At 65.5% G+C, this 26846-nt stretch overlaps 1 protein-coding gene across 2 annotated transcripts; it reads right to left on the bottom strand.

Moving 5' to 3' along the window:
- Nucleotides 1–3183: 3183 nt before the first annotated feature.
- FLNA (filamin A) lies at nt 3184–25418 on the bottom strand (the record flags this gene model as incomplete). Of its 2 annotated transcripts, XM_079727883.1 has the most annotated exons (47): nt 3184–3666; nt 4038–4241; nt 4326–4544; nt 4702–4878; nt 5653–5785; nt 6312–6427; nt 6626–6763; nt 6900–7166; nt 7283–7401; nt 7518–7674; nt 7751–7954; nt 8048–8209; nt 8306–8479; nt 8675–8803; nt 8912–9052; nt 9140–9242; nt 9413–9508; nt 9592–9839; nt 12164–12187; nt 12343–12532; nt 13214–13370; nt 13460–13583; nt 13988–14158; nt 14251–14411; nt 14489–14651; nt 14737–14910; nt 14997–15594; nt 15820–16082; nt 16181–16298; nt 16572–16741; nt 16829–16919; nt 17006–17166; nt 17253–17376; nt 18068–18211; nt 18303–18416; nt 18552–18745; nt 18846–18982; nt 19098–19221; nt 19311–19448; nt 19974–20174; nt 20276–20438; nt 20530–20607; nt 20700–20818; nt 21204–21351; nt 21471–21568; nt 21673–21921; nt 25046–25418. In XM_079727883.1, 47 exons carry the CDS (start codon nt 25416–25418, stop codon nt 3479–3481), a joined length of 7944 nt encoding a protein of 2647 aa, XP_079584009.1. In that variant the 3' UTR covers nt 3184–3478. The 2 variants fall into 2 exon arrangements, with proteins under 2 accessions (XP_079584009.1, XP_079584010.1); XM_079727884.1 differs by lacking the exon at nt 12164–12187.
- Between the last annotated feature and the right edge of the window lie 1428 nt (nt 25419–26846).

Raw genomic sequence — 26846 nt, 5'->3', positions numbered from 1 at the left:
GGTCTCGCTGCTGGGCAACGCCGGGGCCCTTGGCGACAGCTCCCTGGCCCCGTCCGAGGCCGCCATGCACTTCTTGAACCCCAGGACCGTGGGTGTCGGGAGAGCCGGGCTCTCTGTCTCCGTCCCAGGAGCAGAGGCCGAGGCCGAGGCCGTGCTTGCTGGGCCCGGCCTCGTGGCTGTGGTGGTGGCTGCCAGGGACACCCTCGGGCTGGGATGTGGGGCCGCAGGGTCCTGGGGCTCCGGGAAATGCTCGGGCCCGCTGCAGCCCCACACTCCTGGGCCATCTGACTGTCCCCCTAAGTAGAGCCACCTTCCAGTCCCTCAGCCCTGGGCCGAAGGCACGACAAGGCGGGCCCGGCTTCCCTGCAGTCTCCCCTCTGAGGCGGCCTGCCCACGGGGGCCCAGGGCACTGCGTGGGCGCTGGTCCTCCCTTGCCCGGGGGGGCTCTTCCTAGCAGCCCGCTCTGTGATGGGCATAATCAGGGCAGCAGCCAGGCCCTGTCCCCATCCAGCCACCGCCACCTGCAGTGCTCACCCTTGGCCCTCACCCTCTCCGCCCGCCCGAGGACTTGGGTGCCTCCCCCGCTGAGCACGGGCGTCTGTACCTGGCCCGTCCTCAGTAGGTGCTCTGACCCAAGGGCAGTCCCCCAGCCCCGCCCATTGTTTAGCGCTTTCCTCGGTCCTGCTCCCCTGGCTGAGGCCTCGCTGGGCTTGTGGGGACCTTCCACACACACACACACTCCCATCACTGCCTTCATCAGGGTTCCTGGGGGGTGTGGAGGTGGCTGCCCTGGAGGGCCCTGGCCCTGTGCCCTGGAGTTGGGTGAGGCCGCCTGTGCTGGGGGCCTGCACGGGAATTCCAAGGGTCTTCAGACTACTGTCTCCCTTGTTGAAGTGCTGGGGCTCCCTCACTGTCGGGTGGGCGGCAGTCCCATCCTGAGGGGCCGGTGCTCCCCTTTCCTCAGCCGGGTCCCTCCCATCCTCCTGGGGGAGCGGGCAGCAGGGAGGGTTGGGTGCAGAGGTGTGGCCAGAGCAGGGGTGGAGGCTGGCCGTGGGGTGTGGGTGGTCAGCTCCACCATCCCCCTGCCCTGCCCTGCCCGCAGCTGGACCTGCAGGATGGGGGGCTGCTCCCAACTGGGGCGACCAGCCACCCCCTCCCCAGACTTAGTAGGTGAGATGGGGCCAGCCAGGGGGAAGGCGTGTGGCTGGGACCTCATCTCTGCTCCTGGCACCTGCTGGTGAGCGGGGCTCGGGCGTGGGCGTGGGGCCTGTTGGAGCTGGGCCACCACCCCTGCTGGCTCTGGGTGGGTGGCCTGGGCTGGACATCCTGCGTGTGAACCTGGCTGAGGCCCAGGCCTCGCACTTCCCTGTCTCCTAGCAGCTGGGGCGTCCTCTGGGGGATTTGCTCAGTGGGGCCAGGTCCCAAGCCATTTGCCCCCAGCAGGATGGGGTCTCGGTGATCCTTTTCCTGGTGCCGTCTGCCTCTTCCCCCCCCCCCCCGAGAAGCCCTGGCAGGGATGGCGCCCCAGTCTCGCTCCCTCCTGACCCCTCCCTGGGCGGGCCTCAGGCTCAGGCCTGGTCTGTCCTGCGGCCTCTGTCCTCAGGGCTGTCGTCAGGGTCCTGTTTCCCCCCTCCAGGGTGCATCTTTTCCCCCCGCTGCCGCCTAGCGTGCCTCATGGCTGCCTGGGTGTGATGAGGAGTCCGGGGCGGGGACGGAGCCTCCTGGTTAAGCTCAGCCTGGCTCTGGGGCCATTCTCCCATGGGGGCCCGTCCAGCAGGCAGGGTTCGGAAAGGATGGGAGACAGGACTGTCTCCTCCTGGCGGACTGGTACGGGGAGCAGGCAGGAGGCTCTGGGTGAGTCGGCGGGAGGGGTGCCTGGTGGGCCGAGGGGAGAAGGCGGTGCCTGGGGGGGACCTCTATCCCCCCAACTGGGGCTGGACTTCTCTGGGCCTGCCTCTGCCCCTTCTCCACCTGAGCAGCTTCTAGATGTCTCCAGGGACTGGCCGCAGGCCAGCCCAGGGGCAGTAACGGTGGGGACCATGCCCCTTTCCTGCAGATCAGTGGCTGCCCCTGCTCTGCCTGCCCCCTGCATGCTGGGGATGAGGGGCTGGAGGCTGGGGGAGCCCTGGGTCTGGGCGTTGGGGAGCTGCCGCTGGCCCCTGCCTGCTCCTCTTCCTCTCCCTTCCCGAGTTCATGCTGTTTTTACTGGGCTGTGGCCGGGAAGCAACTGTGATCTGAATCCGGGCTCATGGTGGCCCAAAAGTACTTCCAGAAGGGGGGCATGGCCAGCATGTTTTCAGCTGCCCAGTTGGGAGAGGAGGCCTGAAAGCTTGAGCCTTGGCTGGCTTTACGGCCCTTCCCTACGTCTGGGGGGTGAAGCTGGCTGCCACCCAGGGGAGGAGCAGGGTGGCTGTGCGGCCGCAGGAGGGACATCAGAGTTGTGTGCAGAGGGCGGAAAAGCGTGGATTGCTCGGGGTGGGGCACTGGGCACAGAGGTGAGGGAGGCTCTGAACAGGGCTGCAGAGCAACAGTGACCTGAGTGGCTGGGATTGCCCTTGCACGCCGAAGGCAAGAGGGACCCGTGGCAGGGCCCACGCAGGGAGGTGGAGCGGGGATGGGGCAGGACAGGCGCAGACGCCTGCCACTGGAGTGGGGATGGGGCAGACTCTGTGGCCAGTGCCTTGAATGCGTCCACCTGCTGCCACCTGCCCACTGAGGGGCCTGGAGACCCACAGCCTGCCCCCCCAGGGCGGGGGGCCTGGTGACAGTCCCTCCTCGGGGGATGGTGGCACGTTTAAGCTGTCTGCAGGATGGCCAGGGCTTGTTGTGATTTCAGGTCCTGCTTATCTGGTCCTCCCACCCAGCACTTTACCTCCTGTAGCCTGGCCATGGCCTGGCCTTCCCCCGGGACAGCATCCGTTGCTGGTGGGGTCTGGGATAAGCACACTAGCATCAGGCCCTGTTCTGGGGGCACGACACACCCCTTGCCCCACATTGGTCTGAACTAAGGGAGGCAGAGAGGAGGTCAGTGCAGATGGGACCCGAGTCGGGACCCCCTGGGTGCCAGGGCAGTGGGAGGGGGCCGGGCCTGGAGATCCAGCAGCCTGTGGTCTGGGCCCGTGCTTCCATCCAGCCTGTCTACAGTGTCAGCACCCTTGCCAGAAAGCTCGAGCCACCCTCAGGAGAATGGAAGCAGAACTTTATTCCTCTTGGCTAGAGAAGAGAACTAGCGGGTGGTTGTGCACAAGACCCCCACCCCTCACCCCCCCCAGGAGCAAAGAAGACAGGCAGGCTGCCTCTGCTCGCCCCTCTCCTTTGCCCAAGTGGAGGCAGGGGAGCGCAGCACAGGGCAGGGTCGGCTGCGGTGACAGGGTGGCCAGGGCTGGCCAGGGCTGGGGCGGGTGCTGCTCGGGTGGCGGAGGGCGGGCGCAGGGGCACTTCTCATCCTGGGAGCCGCTGGCTGGCTCGGACACGGAACTCAGGGCACCAGGACGCGATAGGGGCTGCCTGGGATGTGCTCGTCCCCCCATTTCACCACCAGCGTGTACTCCCCCTTGTCCTTGAGCAGGTAGGAGACGCTGTAGAGCCTGCTGCCCACGTGCTTCACCAGGATCTCCTCGCAGGGTGTCCGGGGCCCATGTACCCCCACCAGCAGCATGTTGTTGCCTGGGGGGGTGGGAAGGGGCCTCAGCGCCAGGCCCCAAGTCCCCCACCTCAGCTGTGACTGCGCTGACTCCCTTCTCCTGTCTTGTATCCTCCCCTTCCCACCTCGTCGCCTGTTTTGGGGTGACAGCCCTTCCTAAAGAGCTGCGAGCAACCCCCCACGCCCCCAGCAAGACCAGCAAAGGAAACTCCAGCTCCTCCAGGGCACTTTCCTGAAGGGTAGAGGAGATGGCAGGGAGGCCCAGGCTGGAAGTGGCCCGCTCCCAAAGGCATTCCCACCCGCCTCATTCCCCTTCCCATGTTCCCAGGCATTGGCTCTCTGCTCTTATTTCTAGCCTCATCTTCTGGAACCAGGCTAGGGCCTGGACACCCACCTGCTTTGCTGCAGTCCACCGTGAAGCTGCTCTTCTGGCCCATGTAGGCCTTGCTCAGCCCCACGCCCTTGGCCAGCACCTTGCTGGCGTCGGTGGAACCTGGGCCTGGGGCCCCATGCTGGGGGGCACTGGCAGTCTTGGTCAGGGAGTCCACAAACACTGATGATGTCTCATGGAGGCTGTGGTTGCTGACCAGACGGTGACCTGCAGGGCAGAGCACGAGAGGCTAAGAGGTGGCCAGAGTGTCACGCGCAGGGTTGGGTAGGGGCAGTCTGGTACAAGGCTCACCTGTAACTCTGGCCTTGAAGGGGCTGCCCCCAATGTGGTAGGGGCCGCCGTACTTGATGGAGATGAGGTAGCTGCCAGGTGCCATGGGGGTGTAGGTGACGCGGTAGCCCTCAGGGCACTCCTGGCAATCCATCTTCACCTTGGAGGGCCCGTCGATTGTGACCGATAGGGCACCAGCGCCCGCATTGCTTGTGTTCACAATGAACTCAGCTGGGCTCCCTGGGGAGGGTGGGCAGAGCTGGCCTGGCCTGTTTCCCCACCGCAGCCCCCCAGTGTAGCCTTGTCACCTCCGCACGCCTCCTGTTGTCACTGAGAGCTCGGAGGGGGGACCCGAGCAGTTGTGTTCACACACCGGAAGCTGCACCCACTGACCTACCTGTGACGCCGCCTTCCAGGCCAGCTCCGTAAGCGGACACCAGGCCTGGGTCCCCTCCGTGCCCAGGCTCCCCAACTCGGATCTTGAAGGGGCTTCCAGGGATGTGGGTGCCATTGAACTTGACATCAATCAGGTAGATGCCATTCTCCCGTGGGATAAAGCGCACGGCGTACTTATCTGAGGAGCAGAGGAACATGCCGTGGGCCTGGGGTCTCTCCTCCCAAACTGACCAACTGGCATCGGCGAGGGGCTTCCCTTGCCTGCCAGCGTTGAGTCCAGCAGGTCTAGGGGGCCCACTCAGCTTTTTTCGGAGACCGTGCTGGGCACCCACACCCCACTGCACAGACCTCCTGAAGCCTGAGGGGCGAAGCTTTAGATGCCCAAGCTACTGCTAGGACTCATTCGGACTGGAATCTCTTGTAGGCAAAATGCCCGCCTCGATGCCTCCTTCTCCAAAGGTTACCATGGGTGCCTTACCCCCCACGTGTTCACTGGGGCCCAGAGACAGGCAGGAACTTGCTTGAGGTCACGCAGCTGGGAAGGGGCAGGATGAGGCTGTGAACTAGTGAAATTGGGCCAAGCAGCTCCTCCCACACCCGGGGCTGTCCCCAAGTTCCAGGCCTTGGCCAAAGACCTGGGCAGTCCCCATCACTGGACTTTGGGTCTCTCCCTCAAGAGACTGCACTATACGGCCTGCAGAAGGCGTTTTCCTTCCTAGCAGCATGGCTGCTGAGCTAGGTACCCCAAGGGCTTGGGTCACAAGTTGGGGAAGCGCCGCCCGGCTGAAGGAGCCCAGGCCTCTGGGCCCTGTCTCGGCTGCTTCCGGAGTCCGTGCCTTCCCTTTGTACTCTCAGCCTGCTTCCAGCCAGTGGGCCAGGCCCGGGGGAGGCCCACTGCTCCCAGTGGGGCCAGGGCAGACGGCTGGGTGGCTGGGAAGGGACAGGGCCTCACCTTGGTCGATCTCTGTGACATAGCACTCCTCCAGGGCTCCTGAGGGGCTGTGCACCTTGGCATCGATCGCCCCCTTGGCCCCGTTCAGGCTGACTGCAAAAGAGGCTGGCTGGTTGACCTTTAGCCCTGACTCCTGGAAGCACAGCAGACGCGGTTAGGGGCTGGGGCGGGGCAAGGAAAGGCAGGGCTCCAGAAGCAGGAGGCCCACGGGGTTGCACTTACCCATCTGGCGTCCAGCTTGGTTTAAAGAGGGAGAGCCATTGATTCTCGAGGGGCAGCAAGCTACAGGCACACACCCCCGCTCCCAGACCCACGCTCTACAATCACACACCGGGCGGCAGGAAGGGGGGTGGCCCCGCCCTGCGGGCAGCACTCAGCCCTGGCAGGCTGTCCCTCTTTAAACCTCAGCCCTAGTGCTCAAGGGGCACAGGCTTCTGTTCAAAGCCTTTAGAGCTGAGACACGAGAAAAACTCCACGCGACGGTCAGGGGTACTTCCTCCGACCCCAAGCGTGGGCTGCACCCGGCCAGAGCAGAAGCCCGGCGCCCCGAGCTGGGCTGGGCGGGTCACTCGACACGGGGCCAAGGCCTGCTCTGTGCGGCGGCTCTGGTCTGGCCGGGCCCAGGAGCCCCAGGCGGGCGGTTTCTCTCGGTGCCTCACCTGAAGACTAGAAACAGTAAGGCGGCGGGCGTCACCAGACGGAGAAGCCACAGGCACCACAAAAGGGCTATCGGGGATGTGCTCCTCGTTGAACTTGACTGAGACCTCGTAGTCACCTGAGCAGGGAGAGAGAACAGAGGGCGTGCCGGGAGGTCCCCACCTGTCAGCATTCGAGCCTGCCACCTCCCACAAACAGCCTGAGTGGCCCTGGGACCTCCAGGTGGAGGGTGGGAGCCGGGCAGGGCTGTCCGCGTAGACCCAGCCCAGCACCCAAACCCGAACGCTGCCTCCCAGCCCGAGCCACGTCTCAGTACCTGGCTCCTGGACCACATAGGCCACGCCACAGGAGCCATCCTTGCGGTCCTCGAAGGAGATCTCGGCCTTGCTGGGGCCCTCGACAGCAATGGCCAGGCCCCCGGCGCCAGCTTCCCGGGTCCAAATGCTGAATTCAGCTGCGGGAAGGTACAGTGTGTCCTCATGGAGGGCTGCTCCCCTGGCATCGGCTCCCGCCGAGCATGGCTGCTAGCCCCCTCCTGCCCCCCAGCCCCCGCCCAGGCATGGCAAGAGCCCCGCAGGAAGCAGGCCTACCTGGCACTCCAGCTTCAGCCCTTTCCAGGCCAGGGCCCCCGGCGCGGACCTTGTGGGCTCCCCCTTCCCCCAGGGGCCCTACAGTGAACTGGAAAGGGCTCCCAGGCACATGCTGGCCCTTGTACTTGACGCTGACGGTGTGCATGCCCATCTCAGCGGGCACGAAGCGGATGCAGTAGGTATGGTTCTCCCCTTCCACGATCTCGGCCTCATGGCTCTTGCCTGATGGGCTAGTCACCTGGGCTGTCATGTCCTGGATGCTAATTTCTGTAGGTGGGGGATAGCCTGGTGAGCAGGAGACCAAGGGCCCACCCCTGTTTGGGACCACCTCGGGCCGGCACATAGGACTCCCTGGGACCCTCCCTGGCGCCTGTAGCTCCTACCAGGGATCTTCAGGCTCAGGTCACAATGACTGCCAACGTTAGCCACCGAAGGGGCCCGTTGCCTGCGTGTGATGCTCTCTTTCACCCGGCCCTCGCCTGTCACCTTCACGGAGAAGGGGCTGCCTGCAGGAAGAAAGCACAACCCACATCCCACACAAGTTACCTTCTGCAGGTGGACCCTGGGGTGTGGCGAGGAGGGTTGCCCAGCCATGGGGAAGGTGCGTGGGTGCCTCACTCACCAGGCACGTGCTGGTCAGCGAACTTGATGTTGATGATATAGTTTCCAGGCTCCGTGGGGCAGTAGGTGACCCTGCATGTGCCATCCTCCAGGTCCTCTGTGTTGATGTCCACCTTGCTGGGACCCTCGATGGACAGGCTGAGCCCACCATAGCCTGCGGGAGGGACACCCCTGAGCCAGGGGGCCAAGTACAGTGGTCTCACCCCAGCTTCCAGGCCACCACTGCCTACCTGCATCACGGGTGTCGATGATAAACTCTGCAGGCTCAAAGGTGTGGCCTTCGTGGAGGCCCTGGCCTGAGACCCGCACGCGGCTGGCATCCCCAATCTCCGACTGGCTGATCACCACGGGGATGGGGCTGCTCGCCACGTGCTGGCCATTCTTCTTCACGTGCACCAGGTGCTCCCCGGTCTCCTTGGGCACGAAGGAGATCCCTGGACACAGGGAGGGGCTGTCAGCTGGGGAAAGGCGTGCCCCCACCCCCTGCCTCCCTCCTTTCCAGAAGGCCCTGCTCCCCAGCCTCTTACCCACGTGGCCATTGCGCAGCCGCTTCAGCAGACAGGGCTCCTCCCGGCCCGAGGGCGGCACCACCGTGGCTGTGAGCAGGCTGAGGTCCGTCTCCGAGATATTGATGGGGATGTCAGCGGCAGAGCCCACCTTCAGGTGGGACATGCGCATCGAGTCGTCACCTGGCAGGGGACGGTCACTGTGTGTCCAGGCACAGAGGGAGACTGCACCCACCCTGCCACCTGCCTCCTTTTGTCACTGCTCTGGGTATCACCTACCTGTGACCCTGGCAGTGAAGGGGCTGCCCGGGATGTGCTGCTCGTTGTACTTGACCAGGATGCTGTAGTCACCAGGCAGCACGGGCAGGTAGGAGACGCTGCACGTCCCGTCCTGGTTGTCAGTGCAGCTGATTTCTGCTTTGGATGGGCCCTCGATGGCCAGGGACAAGCCCCCTGGAGAGAGTTGTGGGTGAGGGTGGGAACTGTGCTGAGGGACACTGCGCCAATGAGGAGAAGCCCCAACGGGCAAGCAGAGTCTGGGGGTGGGGCAGGGAGCCTCATCTGGGGAGCATCTCCAGTGTCCAGCTCCCCACCGGATGACAGTAGCCCGTGACACACAGGCAGGTCAAGACGAGAGCTGCCGCTCACCCTCTCCTGCATCCTTGGTGTTGACGGTGAAGACAGCAGGCTTGTTCACCACCCCGTGGGTGAGGCCAGGCCCGTAGGCTGTGACGTGGCCGCAGTTCACATAATCCACGTAGAACTGTAGGGGGCTTCCTGAGGCAGGAAGAGGGACCACGTGGAATGGGGGCCTCGTGTTGTCCCCAAGCCCTTCCCCCAGCCCCACGACCCTGTAAGGTGGTGGTGGCATGCTGAGGGGCGCACCTGGGATGTGCATGTTGTCATAGCGGATGTCCATCTCATGCAGGCCGGCCTCGCTGGGTGCGTAGCGCACGGTCACGGTGCCATCCTTGTTGTCGGTGATGGCTGGCTGCGCCACCTTGCCCGAGGGCATCCGCACCTCCCCTGCAGGGCAGTGGGGCCCGGGTCAGGGCAGCCCGTTGGCACACTCTGGCCTCTGTGGCTCCCTAGCTCCTTCCCGCCCCCGCTCACCAGTGATCTCGCCCTTCTTGATGGTGAAGGGGATGACAAGGTCGAAGGGCCTCAGGCTGGTCACATCCAGCCCATTGACACCCACCAAGGGTCTTTCTGGGGCCTGCAGTGGAGACAGAGGGCCTGAGTGAGGAGCTGCAGGAGGGCCGGGGGTCCCGCGTGGGAGGATCTGGGGCCCCTCCCAACAAGCGGCAGAACAGGGCCTCACGGGACACCCAGCTGGCTGGTCCCCGAGTGTCCCCTAGGGCTGGGAGGAGGCGGGCCAGGCCATACCCAGGTCTGCTGGCCGCCTTGGGAGTAGGTGTATGGTGGGGCCAGCTGCTGAGGCCGTAGTGGGGGCTGCGCCGCGGGCTGGTCTCCGGCCAGAGCCTGCAGGGCAACGCACGAGAGCTGGAGACCCTGTCACCACAGATGAGCCCCGCCCGGACGCCTCACCCCTGACCCCTCCTGACCGTCACTTGGAAGGGGCTATTGGGCACGTGTTCGCCACCGAAGCGCACGCAGATGACATATTTGCCCGGCTGGGGGGCCGTATAGAAGATGTCAAAGGTGCCGTCCTCGTTCTCTACCACGTCCACGTCCACCTCGGAGCCGTCGGGTGTGCACACGGTGCAGGTCACCTTGCCTTTGCCCGCCGCCTTGGTGTCCACGGTGATCACCGTCTCCTCCCCAATCTGGATGGTGGGGCCGATGCCAGCGCCTGGTGGGGTAGGGTGGGTCCCCAAAGGGGGCGCCGGTGCATGAGCGCGGCGCTCGGGCCACTCCTGTCCACCTGCCGCCCGCCCAGGCCTCTTACTGCCACCACCAAGCACAGCCAGGCCTCCCGCCCCCGCCCCCCCAAGCTGGGATGGTGAGTGATTTCTCAGAAGGCAGGAAAGGTTCCCCTGAGCCACCTCAAGCCTGGGAGTCCTGTCTCGGGGGAGTCCCCCACATGGGAAAGGCCCAACGGGCAGCACCCAGGAGTCTGAGAGGAAGGAAGGGCCGGGAAGCCCACGAGGCCACCGCCGCCATCAGGGCACAAGCATTTGCTGCCACCGCCCCCGCCCACTTGGCTTCAGCCTGTGCCGTGGGCCACGCTGAGTGGCGCCAGCGCTCCGGCTGGGCCCACGGCTGCCTTCGCCCCTGTGGCCTGGCCCCGGCCCCCAGTGCCGTGTGCGGACGCGGTGAGGCAGAGTCCTGCTGCAGCGTGGGGGACGTGACACTCGCCCCCCGCCCCCCGGGCCTGAAGGTGAAATTGGAGTTTCCTGACAACTGAGAATGCTCGCTCGACCGGAGGCTTGCAGAGAGGGGCAGCCGGGCGTGGCCCGGCGCAGGCAGGGAGCTGGGAGCAGGGAAGCAGGTAGGCAGCAGGGTTAGCACCCAGGAAGCACAGCGCAGCAGGCAGTGGCATCGCCCAGGGGGAAGGGGGGCAGGAGGCCCAAGCCAGAGCCACGGCCGCGGGGCGGCGAGAGCGGAGCAGCTGAGCAGCCTCCAGGGCCCCAGAGCGCCCGAGGAGAGGGGAGGGACAGTGACGTTATGATCTGGGCTCAGCCGCGGAGGCTCGGGGGGCTGTGGGCTGGGAGGCCTGGCAGCGAGTGCTTTCTGGAGCCCGGCCCCTGCCAGGGAAGCAGCTGGGAGCACCGGACCAACTCGAGGGCTGAGTGCAAGGGGGCCCCCCGGCCAGCCTGCCACCGGACTCTCCTGTCCGTCGAGGGCTCCCACTTGGCGCAAGGGCTCCATGCTGGCCTTCCGCGGCTCTCCTGAGCTCTACACCCGGCCCCCCCCTGCTGCCGCCCCTGCCCTGGGAGGCCTCACCTCACACATAGCCACACCTGGTCTCCCTGGCTCGGAACCTGGACCCGCCAACTAGCTAGTAGCTCAGGCCCCAACCTCACAGTCAGCCCCGACTCCCCGCTTTCCCGGCCCAGCGCCCAGCCCCTCAGCTGCTCCATCCTCAAAGTACCCGCCCTGTTTGGCTCCCCCTCAAGCCCCACCACCAGCAGCCTAGCCCAAGCCACCCCTCCGACAGGTCCAGAGGTGACTTCGGTTCCCTAGCTGGGCGCCCTGTCTCCATTCTGCACGCGGTGGCCAGGTAAACCGAGACCACTCCCTCAGCCCAGCCCTGCCCCTGCCTCTGCCCCCCCAGGCCCTACCCCCTGCCCTAGGCACGCAGGGCTGGCGTCTCAGACCCCGAGGCCTGCTGTCCAAAGTCATCGAGCCCCTGCCGTGGAGCCCCAGCCACCCTCTAACTTTCTCCCTGGCTGCCTTGGCCAAGGTCCAGGCCGACAGCCCTCAGAGGCTCCCGTGTACTCGTTGCCTCTTTTTGGTGTCCCTGGCTGGGGCTGGCTCTCCCCTCCCATGCCTGAGCAGGAGAACCTCCGTGTCTGGTTGGGGACCATCTGAATAACGTCACTGCTTGGGGAATAGGGGGAGGGAGGGAGGGGGGGAGGAGGGGCCACCGAGTGCACTTTGGGGCTCTGAGGCCGGGCCGGGCCCCGCCATGCTGGCCGCCCAAGCAGTCGACGCTGGTGCTACGGCACTACCAGCCAGCCCCACCCACTCATGCAGCCTGCACCTCCCCCGGCCTGGGACGCAGAGGCCCCCGGGAGGTGGGGATGGGGGTCTGTGGATCCGGCAGGGGCTGGGGACTCCCACTGCTTGGGGGAGACCCCACGCGAGAGCCCTGGAGGCGGAAAGAGGAAGCGAAAAGCAAGGGCCTGCTGCCCGCCCCCGGGACTTTCCCGGGAAGCCAAGATCCCCAGACCCCAGAGCCTCCAGGGGGGTGCCTCTCAGGATGCACCTCACCCCAAAGCTCTCAGCTGCAACCCGACTTCTCAGATGGGGAAATGGAGGCCCAGAGAGGGGGAGGGCCGGAGCACTCATGCTCAGCTCCGGAGGCCTCCCTGGGCCCTAACCCTCCAAATCCCCCCTCTGTCCCTGCCAAGAGCTGCAGCTGGAACTGTCCTGGGAATCAGCATGGAAGAGGAAAGGAAGCTGCCCTCTGGGCAGGAGGGGCATTGGGAGTGGCCCCAGCAAGCAGCTTACCTAGCCCGTGACCTCCGATTGACACTGAGGTGAGAGGGCAGAGAGCAAGGAGAAAGGTCAGGTGAGTCACTCAAGGGGGCGGCCCCCACTCCCACACGCCGCCCCAAGCAGCGAGCCCTTGCACACAGGCACACCCAAGCCCCGTGCTGAGCGCCGTGGCCGCTGGCGGGCTGGCTCACCTGTGACGGTGCACTTGCTGGCATCCCCCGTGGGCACGGCCCGAACGCGGTACGGGGAGAAGGGGATCTCATCACCACCATACTTGATGAGGATGGTGTAGCGGCCCGTCACGTCTGGCACGTAGGCCACCGTGTACGTGCCGTCGTGGTTGTCTTGGATGTGCGTCTTCTTGGGCTTGCCCTCAGGGTCCTGTGTGGCAGGGCACAGGGGAGGCGGTTGGCCCAAGCCCAGCCAGGCCCGGGGTTCCCTCAGGCCCTCTCAAAGGACTAAGCGTCAAGCACCACTGCTGTAGGGACAGCCTCTGAGCCGCTCAGCCACCATGGCCCAAGACGGCTGCCTGCATCCACCACTGTCCTTTACTTCCCCACGGACAAGGTCCAGAAGGGAAGCACCAAAATGCCCAGTGCCCCCGTCCCCTGCACCCTGCGTGACAACAGGCAGGGCCAGGGACTTGGCGCTCATCCTGCTTTACCCCCACGAGGACCTCTCAGCTCCCATCCTCTACCCCAGGGCCTGCCCTAGCACCAGGACAAGTTCCCCCGAAGATCTCAGAGTCCTAGCCTTATACCTGGCCCCAGAGAATGTTACAGGCAGAAAAGCTGAGGCACTAAGGGCTTTGGTGACATCAGAAGTGAGCAAGTGCGTGCGTGGGGAAGCCTGTGTCTGTCACCACCATCCTAGAGGCGGGGGGCCTGCCCTGGCTGGCACGGCTCCTTAGGGAGACCAGAGAGCCAGACTGGCCCATCTGCCCCAGGCCGCGGACCCCGCACTGCACCCCGCTCCGGCCTGGGCCCCTCCCCTCCCTCGCCTTCCCTGTGCCCGGAGCTGCAAAACAGCAGGACCAGGTGGCCACCCGTGCAGCCGGCTCACCGTGATCTGGACCGCCAGCAGGCCCTCCCCTGCATCCTTTGCGTCAATGGTGAACTCCACAGGCAGGCTGGCGGGCACGCCAGTGGTGTTGAGCCCGGGGCCGCTGGCCTTTACCTTGCTGGCATCATGTGTAGGCAGCACCTTGACCTTGAAGGGGCTGTTAGCCCAGGATGCTGTGAGCGGTCAGGAAGGCTCTTGGTGCCCAGCCCAGGCCCCTCCCCACGGGCAGAGGGCCCAGCCTCTTACCTTCGGGGCACCTCTTCTTCCCCGTACAGCACCGAGATGCTGTAGGGCCCCTCACGGCTGGGCACATAGTTCACGGTCTGGGTGCCATCGGCATTGTCCACCACATCCACCGGCTCCACCAGGCCTGGCCCCCCAGACAGAGCCTTAGCCGGTGCCCTGGGCCCCTAGTCCCACCGCACTAGAAAGCCGAGTCTGGGCCACGCACCCAGCCCTCACCCCAGGGGGGCTCGACTTGCCCTCACCTGCCCGTCCCCAGAACAACCCTGAGCCCCTGTGACATCTCAGACCCTTGCCCGCTCTACCTCCCTCCCGCCTGCCACATCTGCTCAGTGGCCGAGTCCTGTCTGTTCTGCCTCCTTTTGGTCCCCTGCCCCAGGGCACTGGCTCTGGGGTCAACTGAGGCTCCTCCGTCAACTGCCTGCCCACCGGCCCCGCCCCCCCGCCCCCCGCCGTGTGCTGGGTCCCCTCCCTCAGAAGACCACACTCTCCTGAGCTGACCCCCACTCCCAGGCACAGGAACACTCTCACCTTTGGGCCCCTGCACTTTGACCTGCAGCGGGGCCACGCCGGCCTTGCTCGTGTCCACCTGGAAGGACTGAGGGAGGTTGGCACGGACCATGCCTGGGCTCAGGCCAGGCCCAGAGCACTTGACCTTGGACGCGTCTGTCACATCGTGCACAGGGACCTTGAAAGGACTGCCTGGAGGCGGGCAGAGGGATGGCAGCTGTGTGAGACAGAGTGGAGGGCGGACAGGTGGTCCCAGCCCGGCCCCAGCTGACCTGCCTCCTCACCTGGCACTTGATGGCCGCCGTAGGTGACATTAAGGCTGTAGGTGCCAGCCTCATAGGGGACGTACTCGACCGAGCAGCTGCCGTCCTTGTTGTCCATGCAGGACATCTTGGCCTCGGAGGGGCCCTCTACAGCCAGGCCCAGGCCCCCTGTGCCAGCTCCCCTGGTCCAGAGAGACAGCCCGTTATCCCCTGGGTTCCAAGGCGCACTGCAGCCCCTGCTTCTGGGGCCCTCGCTCACCTGGTCTCCACGGTGAACTTGTTGGGCTTGTTGGTGGTGCCGCTTTGGATGCCCGGCCCATGGACGCGCACTCGGGAGGGGTCACAGCCCTCGGTCACGGGCACCTGAAAGGGGCTGCTGGGCACAGGGCTGCCGTCGTAGGTCACATCCACAGAGTGGAGTCCTGCAGGAGGGCAGGCTGGGTCAGAAGGAGCCCAGGTCGCCCTGCCCCCACCCCCGGCCCATCCCTCCAGCGCCCCAGCACGCACCCTCCTCGTAAGGCGTGTACTCCACTTTGTACGTGCCGTCGCCACAGTCCTGCACGTAGGTCTCGGTCAGGTTGCCCGAGGGGTTGGCCACGCGAGCCTTGACGTGCGGCCCTCCGGTCTGCGTCAGAGCCCGGGCATCCACACTGAACTCAGTGGTGGCTTCTCGGAAGACGCCTGCAGGGGGGCAGGGAGAGGAAGAATGGGGCTCCAGGGCCCCCGGCTCCCCCTGCTCCTGTGCCCTGTGGTGGGAGGCCTCTCACCTTGGCCCTCAATTCCGGGCCCATAGCACTGGACGCCTGAGGTGTCCACTGCGGGCTCCACCTGCAGCTTGCTGGGGAAGTTGGGCACGGGCTGGCCGCCGTACTTGATGGTGACAGTGTAGGCCCCGGGGCACAGGGGGATGTAGGTGATGGTGTGTGTGCCGTCACCGTGGTCCTGGATGTGCACCTCGGCTGGCAGCCCCGCCTCGGAGCGGATCTCAATGGTCAGCTCTGCGCTGCCTGCGCTCGAGCAGTCCACGTGGAACTGGCCTGCCTCACCGGCGGTGGCCCGCTCCAGCCCAGGGCCCGAGCACTTGACCTTGGATGGGTCAAAGCAGGGAACCACGTGGGCCTTGAACGGGGAGCCGGGGATGTGGGTGTCAGCGAAGAGGATGTTGATGTTGTAGTCCCCGGGCTCCGTAGGCACGTAGGACACAGAGCACGTGCCGTCCCCGTTGTCCAGGCACTCAAGCTGGGCCTCACAGGGGCCCTCCACTGTCAGGCCCAGGCCGCCTGTGCCGGCGCCCTTGGTGTCGATGGTGAAGCGGGCAGGGGAGCCTGCACTGCCCCCCTGCAGCCCCGGCCCAAAGGCTTTCACCTGAGGGAGGAGGGGCGGGTCAGGAGCCAAAGCCACGCCACCTCCCTGACCCTTGACCCTGAGACCCCCAGCCTGACTCCGTCTGCCTCCTCTCGTTCTGGCTCCCCTCCCCCACCAGACGGGCACAGGCAGGCCTGGGCAGGGCCACCGCTCAAAAGGACAAAAATGAGAAGGGGTGAGGGCGAGTCTGGAGAAGAGAGGGGGTGGCGCCTACACCCCAGTTACCTTGCTAGGCTTGGTGGGGGGCACAGCTTCGAGAGAAAAGGGGCTGCCAGGCACAGGCACGCCGTCGTAGGTCACCTCGACCTCGTAGGGGCCCTCCTCACGGGGCACAAAACGCACCACGCTGTTGTCAGCCCCTAGGCCTGGCTCCACCTTGCAGGGCACTGCTGTCCCCGAGGGGCCCACAATCTTGGACACCACTTTGCCTTGGCCACCGGCACCCTTCGACTTGACTGTGAACTCCTGGTCTTTGCCAACATCCACCTCTGTTGACATGATGAAAGGAAGGAGAGAACTGTGACACGGGCCCAGGCAGCCCCGGGGCACGCTCAGTGGCTGTCTGTGACAGGCCCCAACTACTTACTCTCTCCCAGGCCGGACACCTTGACCTTGCTGAGGTCCAGGCTTGGAGACACCGCCACCGAGAAGGGGCTCTTGGGGATAGGATCCCCTCCATAAGTGACACTGACACCCACTGGGCCCTGGGAAGGGTACAGAAGGGCAGGGTCATGGGTCATGGCCCTGGTCCCCCTGGCCTGTGGCTTCCCAACTTGGGCATGGGGAGGGGGCTTCAGAGACAATGGCTTCTCTCTGCCACTGCACCCCCTGGACTTCCATGCCCGCTCTCTCCCAGGTGGGAAACGAGAGTGGGCGGGAAGCCCCCTGGAGCTGCCCACCCAGCCCACCACATGAGGGGGCGCACGGGCTCAGCGGGTGTATGGACAGGCGCGGCCACGGGGGGTCAAGGTAGCTACCTGCTGCACAGGAGTGTACTTGACGGTATAGGTATTGTCATGGTGGTCAACGAGGTCCACATCACGCACCGCGTCCCCCTTGGCCAGCCCCGAGAACTGGACATCCAGCTTGCCTTTGCCGGCGGCTTTGGCATTGACCGTGAAGTGGGTGGGTTTGCCAAGCTCGACACCTAAGGAGACACAGCTACCCTGTAGGGGCACCTTGCCCCACGCCCCCTCGGGGCTCCCCAACCTCCCCATGGGGTACTCGTCCTCACCGGTACGACTGAGGCCAGGGCCCTCGGCCTTCACCTTGCTGGCATCGTGGGAGGGGTCCACCTTGACCCGGATGGGGCTGGTGGGCGTGGCCTGCAGGGGGCGGGAGGAGAAGCGCTGAGAGGAGAGCAGCACCCCAACACCCAGCAGCATTAGGGGCCGGGAGCGGCAGCACCCACCTGGTCAGCAAAGAGGACCATGATGGTGTAGCTGCCAGCCCCACGGGGTGTGTACTTGACTGTGAACGTGTCATTGTCATTGCGGATGATGTCGAAGTCAATGTCGGCCTCAGCGGGGCCCACCACACCGGGGGCACACTTGATGCCAATGCTGACGTCACCTGCGGGGGAGGAGGGAGTGGAGGCTGGGACCTCACGGGGACGCCTCACCCACTCGCCCACCCGCGCTCTCGAGGCAGGGCCTTACCCTGGCCGGCCTCCGTGCAGTCCACAGTGAAGTAGGTGGGCTCGTGAGCCTTGAGTCCCGTCTTGGCCACTCCTGGGCCATACACCTTGACCTTGTTTGGGTGGCTGCCGGCTCCCACATTCACCTGCAGGGCACGGGGGCAAGTGCAGGGGCATGACCAGTCTGGAGGAGGGGCAAAATGGCGCGACCACCCTGGGGAGTCGCCTGGTGGCTCCTTGAACAGTGACATGTAAAGCAACCATATGATGCTGCAGTGCCACCACCCTTCGCTATCTATCCACCCAGAGCAATGAGATCGCTCGTCTGCACTAACACCTGTACTGGAACGTTCACGGCAGCCAAAAGGTGAAAAAACCCCAAACGCCCATCAACAAATGACTGGACACCTAACACGTGGTCTATCCATACGATGGCGCATCATTCAGCCGTAAAAAGGCAGGAAGCACTGACTCATGCTGTGCTGCGGGTGAACTAACGCGAACACGGTGTTGAGTGAAAGCAGCCAGACATAAAAAGCCACAGGGCCTGGGAGTCCATCCCCAGTAAATGTCTCGAGAAGGTAAACCGCACAGCCAGAAAGCGGGTGAGCGGCTGCTTAGGGGCCGAGGGCAGTTGAGGCGTAGAGGAGTTTCTCATCCTCGACTGTGGTGATGGCCGCACAACTCCGAACTTACTCACAACCACCGAGTTGTTTAATTGAACGGGGTAGGCTGTACGGTATGCGAGTTTCATCGAAGAGGGCCGTAGCAAAGCAAAGCAGGCGCCCAGGGAAGTGGGCTAAAGGCCTGTCTGAGGCCTGCAGAGGGCAGGCTCACCCGGAAGGGGCTGCTGGGGATGCTGACACCTCCCCAGGACACCATGGCCGTGTGCTTCACCGGCTTCCGGGGCACGTAGGAGCAGCTGTAAGTGCCGTTGCCGTTGTCCTTGACCACTGCCTCCACGGGGCAGCCCTCGTTGTCCTGGAAAGTGGGCGGGAGTGGGCGGCCTCCTGGTCAGTGCCCGGGTCTGGGCACCTGCCCACCCTGTCCCCACCACAGATGGGCACCCCACCTGGACTTGGACCCTGAGAGGAGCCTTCCCGCCGTGCTTGGCATCCACCGTGAACTCTGCCGGCTTGTTGACAGCCACACCCGTCTTCTCCAATCCAGGCCCACGTGCCTTCACCTAATGGGAGGCCACCCAGATCTCAGGGGACCAAGTGCTGGCCTCCAAAGACAGAGTGGCAGGAGCACGCTGCCGGCGATGCCAGCCCAGGGCCCCAAAGCCCAGAGACCCAGCCCAGCAGCCCGCGCCCTTTACCCTGTCGGGATGGAAATCCTGGGGCGCCTCGCGGATGTCGGCCATGAAGGGGCTGAGGCGGATGTCTTCACTATTGCACAGCACGTGCACGGCATACTCGCCAGCCTCCTGGGGCCAGTAGCGCACATCACAGGAGCCATCGCCCTTGTCATCACATTCGATCTTGGCCTGCGACGGGCCCTCCACCGAGAAGCCTGACGACAGCCGCCAGCTCCGTCAGTGCCCTGGAGCCTCGGAAGGGTGGCCCTTACCAGCCTCTGCCCCCAGGTGCCCACATCGCAGCCTCCAACTTACCCAGGGTGCCCACATCGTCCCCAATGGCCTCCACCACAAAGTCTGCGGACTTGCCGACGACGCCACCCTCCAGCCCGGGGCCCCAAGCCCGCACCTTCTGATTGCCACACTCGGTGCCCACCTTCACCTCGAAGGGACTGCAACGAGAGAGCCACCCAGGGGAGTGCCAAGGGGCCCCGTCTTGGAGGGGGGCCAGCCCAAACCCAGCAGAGGGAGGAGCGCGCCACCTCTGAGCTCAGCCCGGGGCCTCACCTGCGCCCGATGTTCTGGCCGCCCCACGTGATGGTGACAGTGTATGTGCCGGGGACCATGGGGTAATACTCGAAGCCATAGACACCATCCCCCAGGTCCTTCTGTTTCACGCGCTCTTCGCCCTCTGCCGGAGACAAGGGAGGGCCTCAGGCCTGCCCAGCAGTGGCCGGGGACTCGTACCGCCCACCCCAGCCCAGCCACAGGCCAACTTACTGGGACCCTTCACGGTGACCTTCAGCTCCCCACTGCCCGCGCCCTTCGTGTACACCTTGAAGTCGGCAGTCTCCTTCACTCGCACACCCTTGGGCTGGAGGCCCCGGCCGACGGCGCGGCAGGCCCCTGGGTTACAAGCTGTGAGCAGAAGGCTGGCTGAGCTGCTGGGAGCTGGCGCTGGGCGACCCCTCCCTTGCTCCCACAAGGCTGGGCCATCGGGCCACATGGGCCAGTAAGGGATGCGTAAGAAAGAACTGGAAGGGACCGTGACCCTAGGATCTGTGTGGCCCAGGCCAGGACACGGCAGGCCTCCTCCCACCTGCTCCAGCCACGCCAGCCCCCCGCCTAGCCGCCCCCCTAGGAAGACAGATCCAAGTACCGTTGACCCTGTGGGCAGAGCAGAGAGCAGCAGGTTTCTAGACAGCTGGAGCGAGCTCTTCCGAAGGTGAGAGCGTGGAGAGAGAGAGAGAGATGGAGAGGGCAAGAGGAGGAGGAGGAGGAGGAGGAGGGTCCCAGCCGCGCCAGAAAGAGTGCCCCGCACAGTGCAAGTACAGAAGCCCCGGGAGCCGGGCCGGGGGCTGGAACGGGACCTGCCCGGCTGCCCCCCTCCGAGACCGCAGGGCTGGAGCCGTGCCCAGCGGGGGGCGGCCGGGACTGGCCTACCTTGGCCAACAGTGACAGTGTAGGGGCTGCGAGGGATGGGCACACCAGCGAAGGTGACATGCACCGTGTGGACGCCCTCCACGGTGGGCTGGTAGCTGCAGCGATACGTGCTGTCGCCCCGGGCCTCCAGCTGAGGCTCCACGGTACCCTTCCGTCCTGTGGGGTCCTGGATCACCACTTCCACCTCGCCTGTCCCCGCTCCTGCCGGGAGGCATCGGCTCAGATCCCGGAGCCTCCAGGCCGCTCCTGCACCACCCCCAGCTCTTCCCCCAGACCTGCCGGCCCCGGCACCCTCCCCTCACCCGCCGTGAAGATCTCAAAGTAGGTGGTCTTGTTGGCGATGTTGCCGCTGGGCTCCAGGCCAGGGCCCTGGGCCGTCACTTTGCTGGCATCTCCCTGGGACTTGTCCACATACACCTCGAAGGGGCTCTTGGCGATGTGCTGGCCGGCAAAGAGCACGGTGACCTGTTCCCAGGAGGGGCGCACCGTGAGGGCAGGGTTGGGGTGCCCTCGCCACTGCCCTCGCCACTGGCCTCCCCTTGGGATGAGGGCTCACCTTGTGAGTCCCCGTCACCTCGGGGACATACCAGACAGAGAAGGTACGGTTCTTGTCGTTATTGGCGGTCACCTTTGCCTAGGGCGGGAAGAGTCCGTGAGCCGTGGCTCACAGCGGCCCCTCCACGCGGGGGCCCGGCAGCGCCCTGCCCTGCCTGCCGGCCGCCCTACCTCCTCCTGGTGCCCGGCTGGATCCTCCACATACACCAGCACCTCTCCCTGCCCGGCGCTTCTGGTCTCCACGGTGAACTCTGCCCGCTTCTTCACCATGTTGCCTGTGGGCTCGATGCCTGCCCAGGGATGGGGGGGAAGCCACAGGCTGGCTGTGAGGGCTGGCGCACCCCCGCCGCAGCCCCATCAGGCCGTTTGGAACGGGGTGAGTCAGTTCGGTGTACACCCCAGCACGCAGAACCCGGCCTTCAGCCCCAGCTGTGCTCCTGCCGTGGGACAGGTCTGGGCCTGTTTTCTAGAACGCTGGCTTGAGTTTGCCTCGGGCTGGTGTGGTGGGGGGAACACAGAGCCAGTGGCCAGTTTTGACCAGCCCTGACCCACTCCTGTCTGACTCATGGAGGGGCATTTGGTCACCTGGCAGCCACGTGACTGAACACTCCCCAGGAGCTCACGTTCAGGGAGGAGGTCACCTTGCAGGAGGACCCCCCCGCCTGGCTCTCTCACCTGGACCATAGGCGCGGGCTTTCTTCGGGTTCAGTTTGGGCCGCAGGGGAGCCCCTGGTTTCAGCTTGGCCTTGGGAAACTGGGACAGGTAGGTCATGACGGAGTGCTCATCCACATTGGGGTCCACGATCTCCTCAGGGGTGATCACCTGTCACGCGCAGAAAAAGGAGCCAGTTGGCCTCCAAGCCTCAGGGTCCTGGGACGCGCCACCTCTCCGCACTGGGACCTCGGCCCCCAGACGGCCCCGGTTGGCCCGGCGGAGCGTACCTGAGGGATGCCCAGCCAGTCGTCGGCCTGCTGCATGGCTTCCCTCGCGTTGTTCACGGGCTTGCTGGCATCCCAGGAATCCCAGTCAGGGCACAGGCCTGCGGGGCAAGGAAGGCCATGAGTTTGGGGGGCCATGAGACCTGGCTGCAGGCCATCCCCTCCACCCCCCTACAGGTGGCCCCGCCCCCCCGATGCCCCTCACCTGGGGCACAGCTGTCGACAAGGGCGCCCAGGGCCCTGCCACTCTGCCAGTCCCGGCTGAAGTTGGTGATGGGCAGCTGTGGCAGCTTGTTCTGGATCCAGCCCAGGAGCCTCTGCTTGGGTGTCTGTTTCTTGGCCTCCTCGTCTTCCTCCTCATCCCACATAGGCATGGAGATGGAGTAGTGCAGGATCAGGGTCCAGATGAGGCCCAAGATCAGCTTGAGGTTCCCGTCCACAATGGCCTTACTGTCTGTAAGGGGAACGAGTGGCAGCGTTGGGCGGGCAGGGCCGACCCGGGAGTCCCCGTGCATGCGCGCGCGCGCACACACACACACACACACGTGGGTTTGGGGGTGGCACGCATTCAGGGTGTCAGGCCACTCCCAGACACTGGGGAATGTGGCAGCACAGCAGGCCCCAGAGAGGAGGCAGAGGCCCCCGTGGGGCAGGGTGGGGTGTGGGTCGGGGCCCTTTCTGCCCAGGGCCCCTTTGGGGGTGTGAAGGAGGTTCAGAGGCAAAACACCTGTAGACACATGGTGACAATACAGCACAATGAGGGGGCATTGCTGGAAGCCCTGGGGCCATGGGGACCCAGAGGAAGGACAGGACACAGACCTAGGCGGCAGACAGGGCCAGGGGAGGCCTGGGGAGGAGCCCCCTTCCCCAAAGGTGGCTCTGGAGAGTGAGTGGGATGAGTGCTTTGCAGGGGCCCACCGCCCATCCCCAGGGATCTCCAGGAAAGGGCCCCTGACCTGCACTGAGAAACAGGAAGGCAGGCAGGCGGAGAGGTTGGGAAATATGGCTGCTGCCCTGGGGTCGCGGGGGCGGGTGGATGACATGAGGCCGGGGAAGCGGAAGTGGAGGCGTTGGGCAAGGACCCTTTGGGTGGAGGGTGTGAGCCCCCCCCACTGCCTTAGTGCTCCCCCTCCCCCAACAGAGCCAGGCTGGGAGTTGGGCAGCAGCCCTGGCACAGGGGGAGGGGCTGGGAGCCCCAAGGAACCAGTGGTTGGGCTGCATGGCCCTGACTCACTGGGGCCCGGCAGGGATGGCCCGCCAGCCAGGATGACGGGCAGGACACATTCCAGGGGCCCTCTCACCCAGCCCGAAGGGGGAGGGTGGAGTCAGTGAGCCTGGGTTGGGCGCTCAGGGCCCAGCTTGGGAGCCTGGGTGGCAGAGGTCATGGGTGGGGTCCCCAAGTCCTGCTGTCTCAGCAGAGCCTGCTCAGCTGCTGCCTGCCCTCCTCGCCACCTAACGGGCCACTGGGCTACAGGCTGGTGGCCGCCAAGCTCACCACAGGGGAAGTGGTTAGGGCGGGCACCCTGCACCCCATCCCCATGGCAATCCCTCTGGGCTCTGAGCCCCACCCAAGGCCCTTCTGGGTCTCAGCCTTCTCAAGCAATCGGGGGGGGGCCGGGGGGGCTCTGAGAACTCGGGAGGGCAGCTCATCTTTGGAATCCCTGCTGGCGTGTTCCACCTACCCTTCCCCAACAATCAGTAGAAAATACTTGTCTAGTGAGTCAACTTGGGGGTGGGGAGAAGGGGATGGACGCCACCAAAAGGGCTATCAATGGCAGGTAGCCTCTGAATCCAGCGGGCGGCATCTTGCGGACCAGCTCAATGCCATTCAAAACAGAGCGGCCTTCCTGCTCCTAGACTGGGGCTGGTCCCGGTCCCTCACCACTGCCTTGCACTGTCCCCAAATGGCAGGTAGGAGGGTGGAGTGGGGGCTTCAAGGCTAGGGGTGACTGGAAGGTTCAGAGAAGACCAAGGGCACAGGAGCAGCCGGGACTTCCCGCCAGGCTCCCACCCGCAGAATCCCGAGTCTAGCACAAGCCCTCAGCAGGCCCGAGGTCCACTATGACCCACGAGGGGAAACACAAGGCCAAGCTCATCAGCCATCATCGGGCTGGGCCCTCCCCACCCCCCACCCCCCCGGTCCATAGGAGGCTGGCCTAGGCCCTCCCATCCACCTCACAAAAGAGGGTGGGAAGGACCGGGCTCAGAGTTGAGAGACTGACTGGTTGGATGGCCCCGCCCCCTCCCACCCCCTTTCCCCAGCCCCCCGGGCCAGCCTGCCCCCTCCCTCCCCTAATCACTGCTGCTTTCCAACATTTTTTTGCCTTATATGGCAAAGCTCTGGGAACTAGGCCTGCTCCAGCCAGCTCACAAGAGGAGGAGAAGGAGGGAGGGGGGAGGAGGAGACCCCCCCCAGACAATTGGGGTGTGGCCCGCCTCCCCACATCCGGTTGCCCCCCCACCCAAGGCTCAGAGATGACTCAGCTTGGCTAGACTGAGGCTGGGACTGGGGGGTGGGCCTCGGCCTCGACTTGCATTCCAGAGAAAGAGGTGGGGCCCTTGAGACCTGCCCTGAGTGGTTGGGGGCACCTGAGTCTCGGTCCCTCCTATTCTCAGGCTCAGCATGGACCGGGCCAGGGCTGTAGGGACAACTGGAAGGCCTCTTTTGATTGTGAAGAAAAGAAAGCTCGTGCCCCTTCTCTCCCTGTCGCATCTTCCCTCCCCCCCCCCCCCAGTCACCAGTTCTGTCCCTGTGTGGCTCTCATCTCCGAAGTCCCTGGGATGATGCAGTAGGCCCGATCAATGCCAGCCTCACCAGCCCGGTGACACGAACACTGGGCTGGCAGCGAGCCCAGCACATGCTGGAGTACCTCCCAAACAACTCCTGCATATTCTAGATGCAGGAAAGCAAGTCCTACATGGAGGCAGGAGTTTGGCACAAGCTCGACAGTAACCGGGTATCTAAGTGACGACAAGCCAGCTCGCTTCACTGGCCAGCGCCCAAACCCATCTCAGGTGCTGTTTTGCTAGCTATGGCCCTCTCTGGCCCCCTAGTTCCCGAAAAGAGACCTAAACTTGGGGTATGAGCCATCCTCACTGGGGGGCACTAGACAATGGGACCCACAAGCTCCAACCCCCTGTTTAAGGAACCACACGGGTGCCTGAAGCCCAGAGGGCCCGCTCCAAACTGCTGTAGGGGATGGAGAGCCCCGGCCTCCCCCTCGTTAGAGATGGGGCGCTAGGCGCACAGCCAGAGCTTGGCCAGTGCCCGCCCCCCCAGGCCCTCTCCCACCGCGGGCGCAGCGGCGGGGGCGCGGCCTGTGGAGGATGTGAGCTCAGCCTGGGCGTGGGCCAGCCGGGGACCGGCGGGCGGGGGCGCGTAGCGGTCCGCACGCACCGCCGGCCTGCGAGCCTTTGTTCTCGAGGCCCACACGGAGCTGGGCGGCCCCGGGGACTCCAGGGGCGGCGCCACAGCTTAGCGGGGTGTCTGCGAGGGGTCGGCCCGGAGAAGGTGGGAGGACGCGCGGAGCCCCCTCCCTCGCCGCCCCGCGCCGCCGGGCGGCCCGCCGCGCCCTCACCGATGGACACGAGCTTGATGCTCTCGCGCTCCAGGAACTCGAGCGCCACCGACACGTTCTCGAGCTGCATCTGGCGGAAGGTGGGCCTCTGGTTGTGCTTGCGGTGCATCTTCTTCTGGCTGAGCACCTCGAGCAGCGCGATAAGCCGCAGCCCGTCGCTCAGGTCCTTCTGCAGGTTGGCGATGCGCTTGCTCACGCACTTGAGGTGCTCGTTGCACCAACGCGTGAATGTGTTCTGCTGGATCTTCTTCCATGGCGCATCCTCCGCCAGGTCCTTCTCGGTGGCCGGCATCTCTGCGTCTCGCGTGTCGGCGCCACTGCCCGGAGCCGCGCCCGCAGCGCTCTGGCCCGCCCGGGAGTGGGAGCTACTCATTTTGAGGCGCAAGGAGCCGAGGGGCGGTGCTGCAGCCCAAGCGAGGGGACGGCCCTTTAATTAAAGTCGCAGGCACCTCAGCGAGCGCGGGGCGATGCAGACAGCAGAGGTTGCGCTGCGGAGAGAGCGAGCCCTTTAAATGCGGGGCGGGGGCGGGGCTTGGAGGCGGAGTCACATCGGGGCGTGGCCTTGGGTGGGGCTTCGGGGCTGTGCCCGCCCCGCCCCACCCCACCCGTTGGAATGCCCCCCTGAGTCCCCCCGCCCAGGCGACTTCGACCCGACCCCCAGGCTCCGGGAAGGGTCGTTGGGCCCCGTAGCGGGCAAGGATGCGCTCAAGTCCTGCGATCTCTCTCCTGCGCTACAGGAAACGCTGCAGCTAGGAAAGGCTGAGCAGCGTCTGGCGCTGGACCTCTTGGCTTCCAGCGGGCACACCATACAAGGGACTTTCCTTCCCCAAGGCCCCTGCGGGGGGTGGGGTGGCTCGCCCTCCCTGAGTCACGTGGACTCCGCTCGGTCCCCGCAGCCCCCCGTCGTCTCCTCTCCCCCCGAGCTCCGGCGCTTGGGGTTCCCTGGACGCGCCCCAGCCGGCGGCCCCGGCAGCAGCAGCAGCAGGAGCAGCAGCAGCAGCGGGAAGGGGCCCGATCTGAAGGGCGAGCCCTTGGAGAGCGCAGGTCTGGGCCAGGCGCTGCCGGCAGCGCTTTGCGCGCGTGCGCCACGCCAGGGAAGCCCGTAGCGCCCGAACCCTAGGCCACCCCCCCAGACCCCCTGCCCCATCCCGCCTTCCCGCTCTGCAGGGCCTGGCCTGCGCACCTGCGCCCCGCCGGTCCCCACCGCCTCCCTCCCTCCCCGCTCCACCCGGGAGGAAATGGGGCACTGGGCCAGGAGGCCGCCGGCACTCCAGGAGCCAGCAGCCTTGGAAGGGGCCCGGGCGTGCCATTGCGCACTGGCACAGGGCGCCGTGTGATGCATGCAGAGACAGCGAGTGCCCGCCTCACCCACCAGCTGTCTACCTGGGGCGGGAGGGGCTTCCTCTCCTGTCGGAATGGCCCCTGAGCCCGGTGTGACCGGCGGCCAGGCAGCGGCACGGGGCGGGGGTGGGGGCTTCCAGACTCAGAGGGACCTGCTCCGGGGTTCCAGTAAGACTTGGTGGGCTCTGAGCACCTGGGTCTCGGTGGGCTTCAGGGCCGTGGTAGTGCAGAGCGGGCCCCCAGGACAGGGGGGCCAGGGGACCGAAGGGGGCAAACCACGGAAGGCTGCCAAGGCCTGCTGGGGAGCCGGGATGGTGTCTCCAGGGCAATGGGGAGCTATTTGCTCAAAATTAATTTTCTGGTAGATAACTGGAGACTGTGGGAGGTCACTGTGGGGAGACGTTGACCGGCAAAGGCACAGGGGCAAGAGGCCTGTTGGGACATTCACTGCCACCCTCTT

This window comes from Hyperoodon ampullatus (assembly GCF_949752795.1).
Source record: "Hyperoodon ampullatus genome assembly, chromosome: X".
Classification (NCBI taxonomy): domain Eukaryota; kingdom Metazoa; phylum Chordata; class Mammalia; order Artiodactyla; family Ziphiidae; genus Hyperoodon; species Hyperoodon ampullatus.
This window is presented reverse-complemented; position numbering and strand designations above follow the sequence as displayed.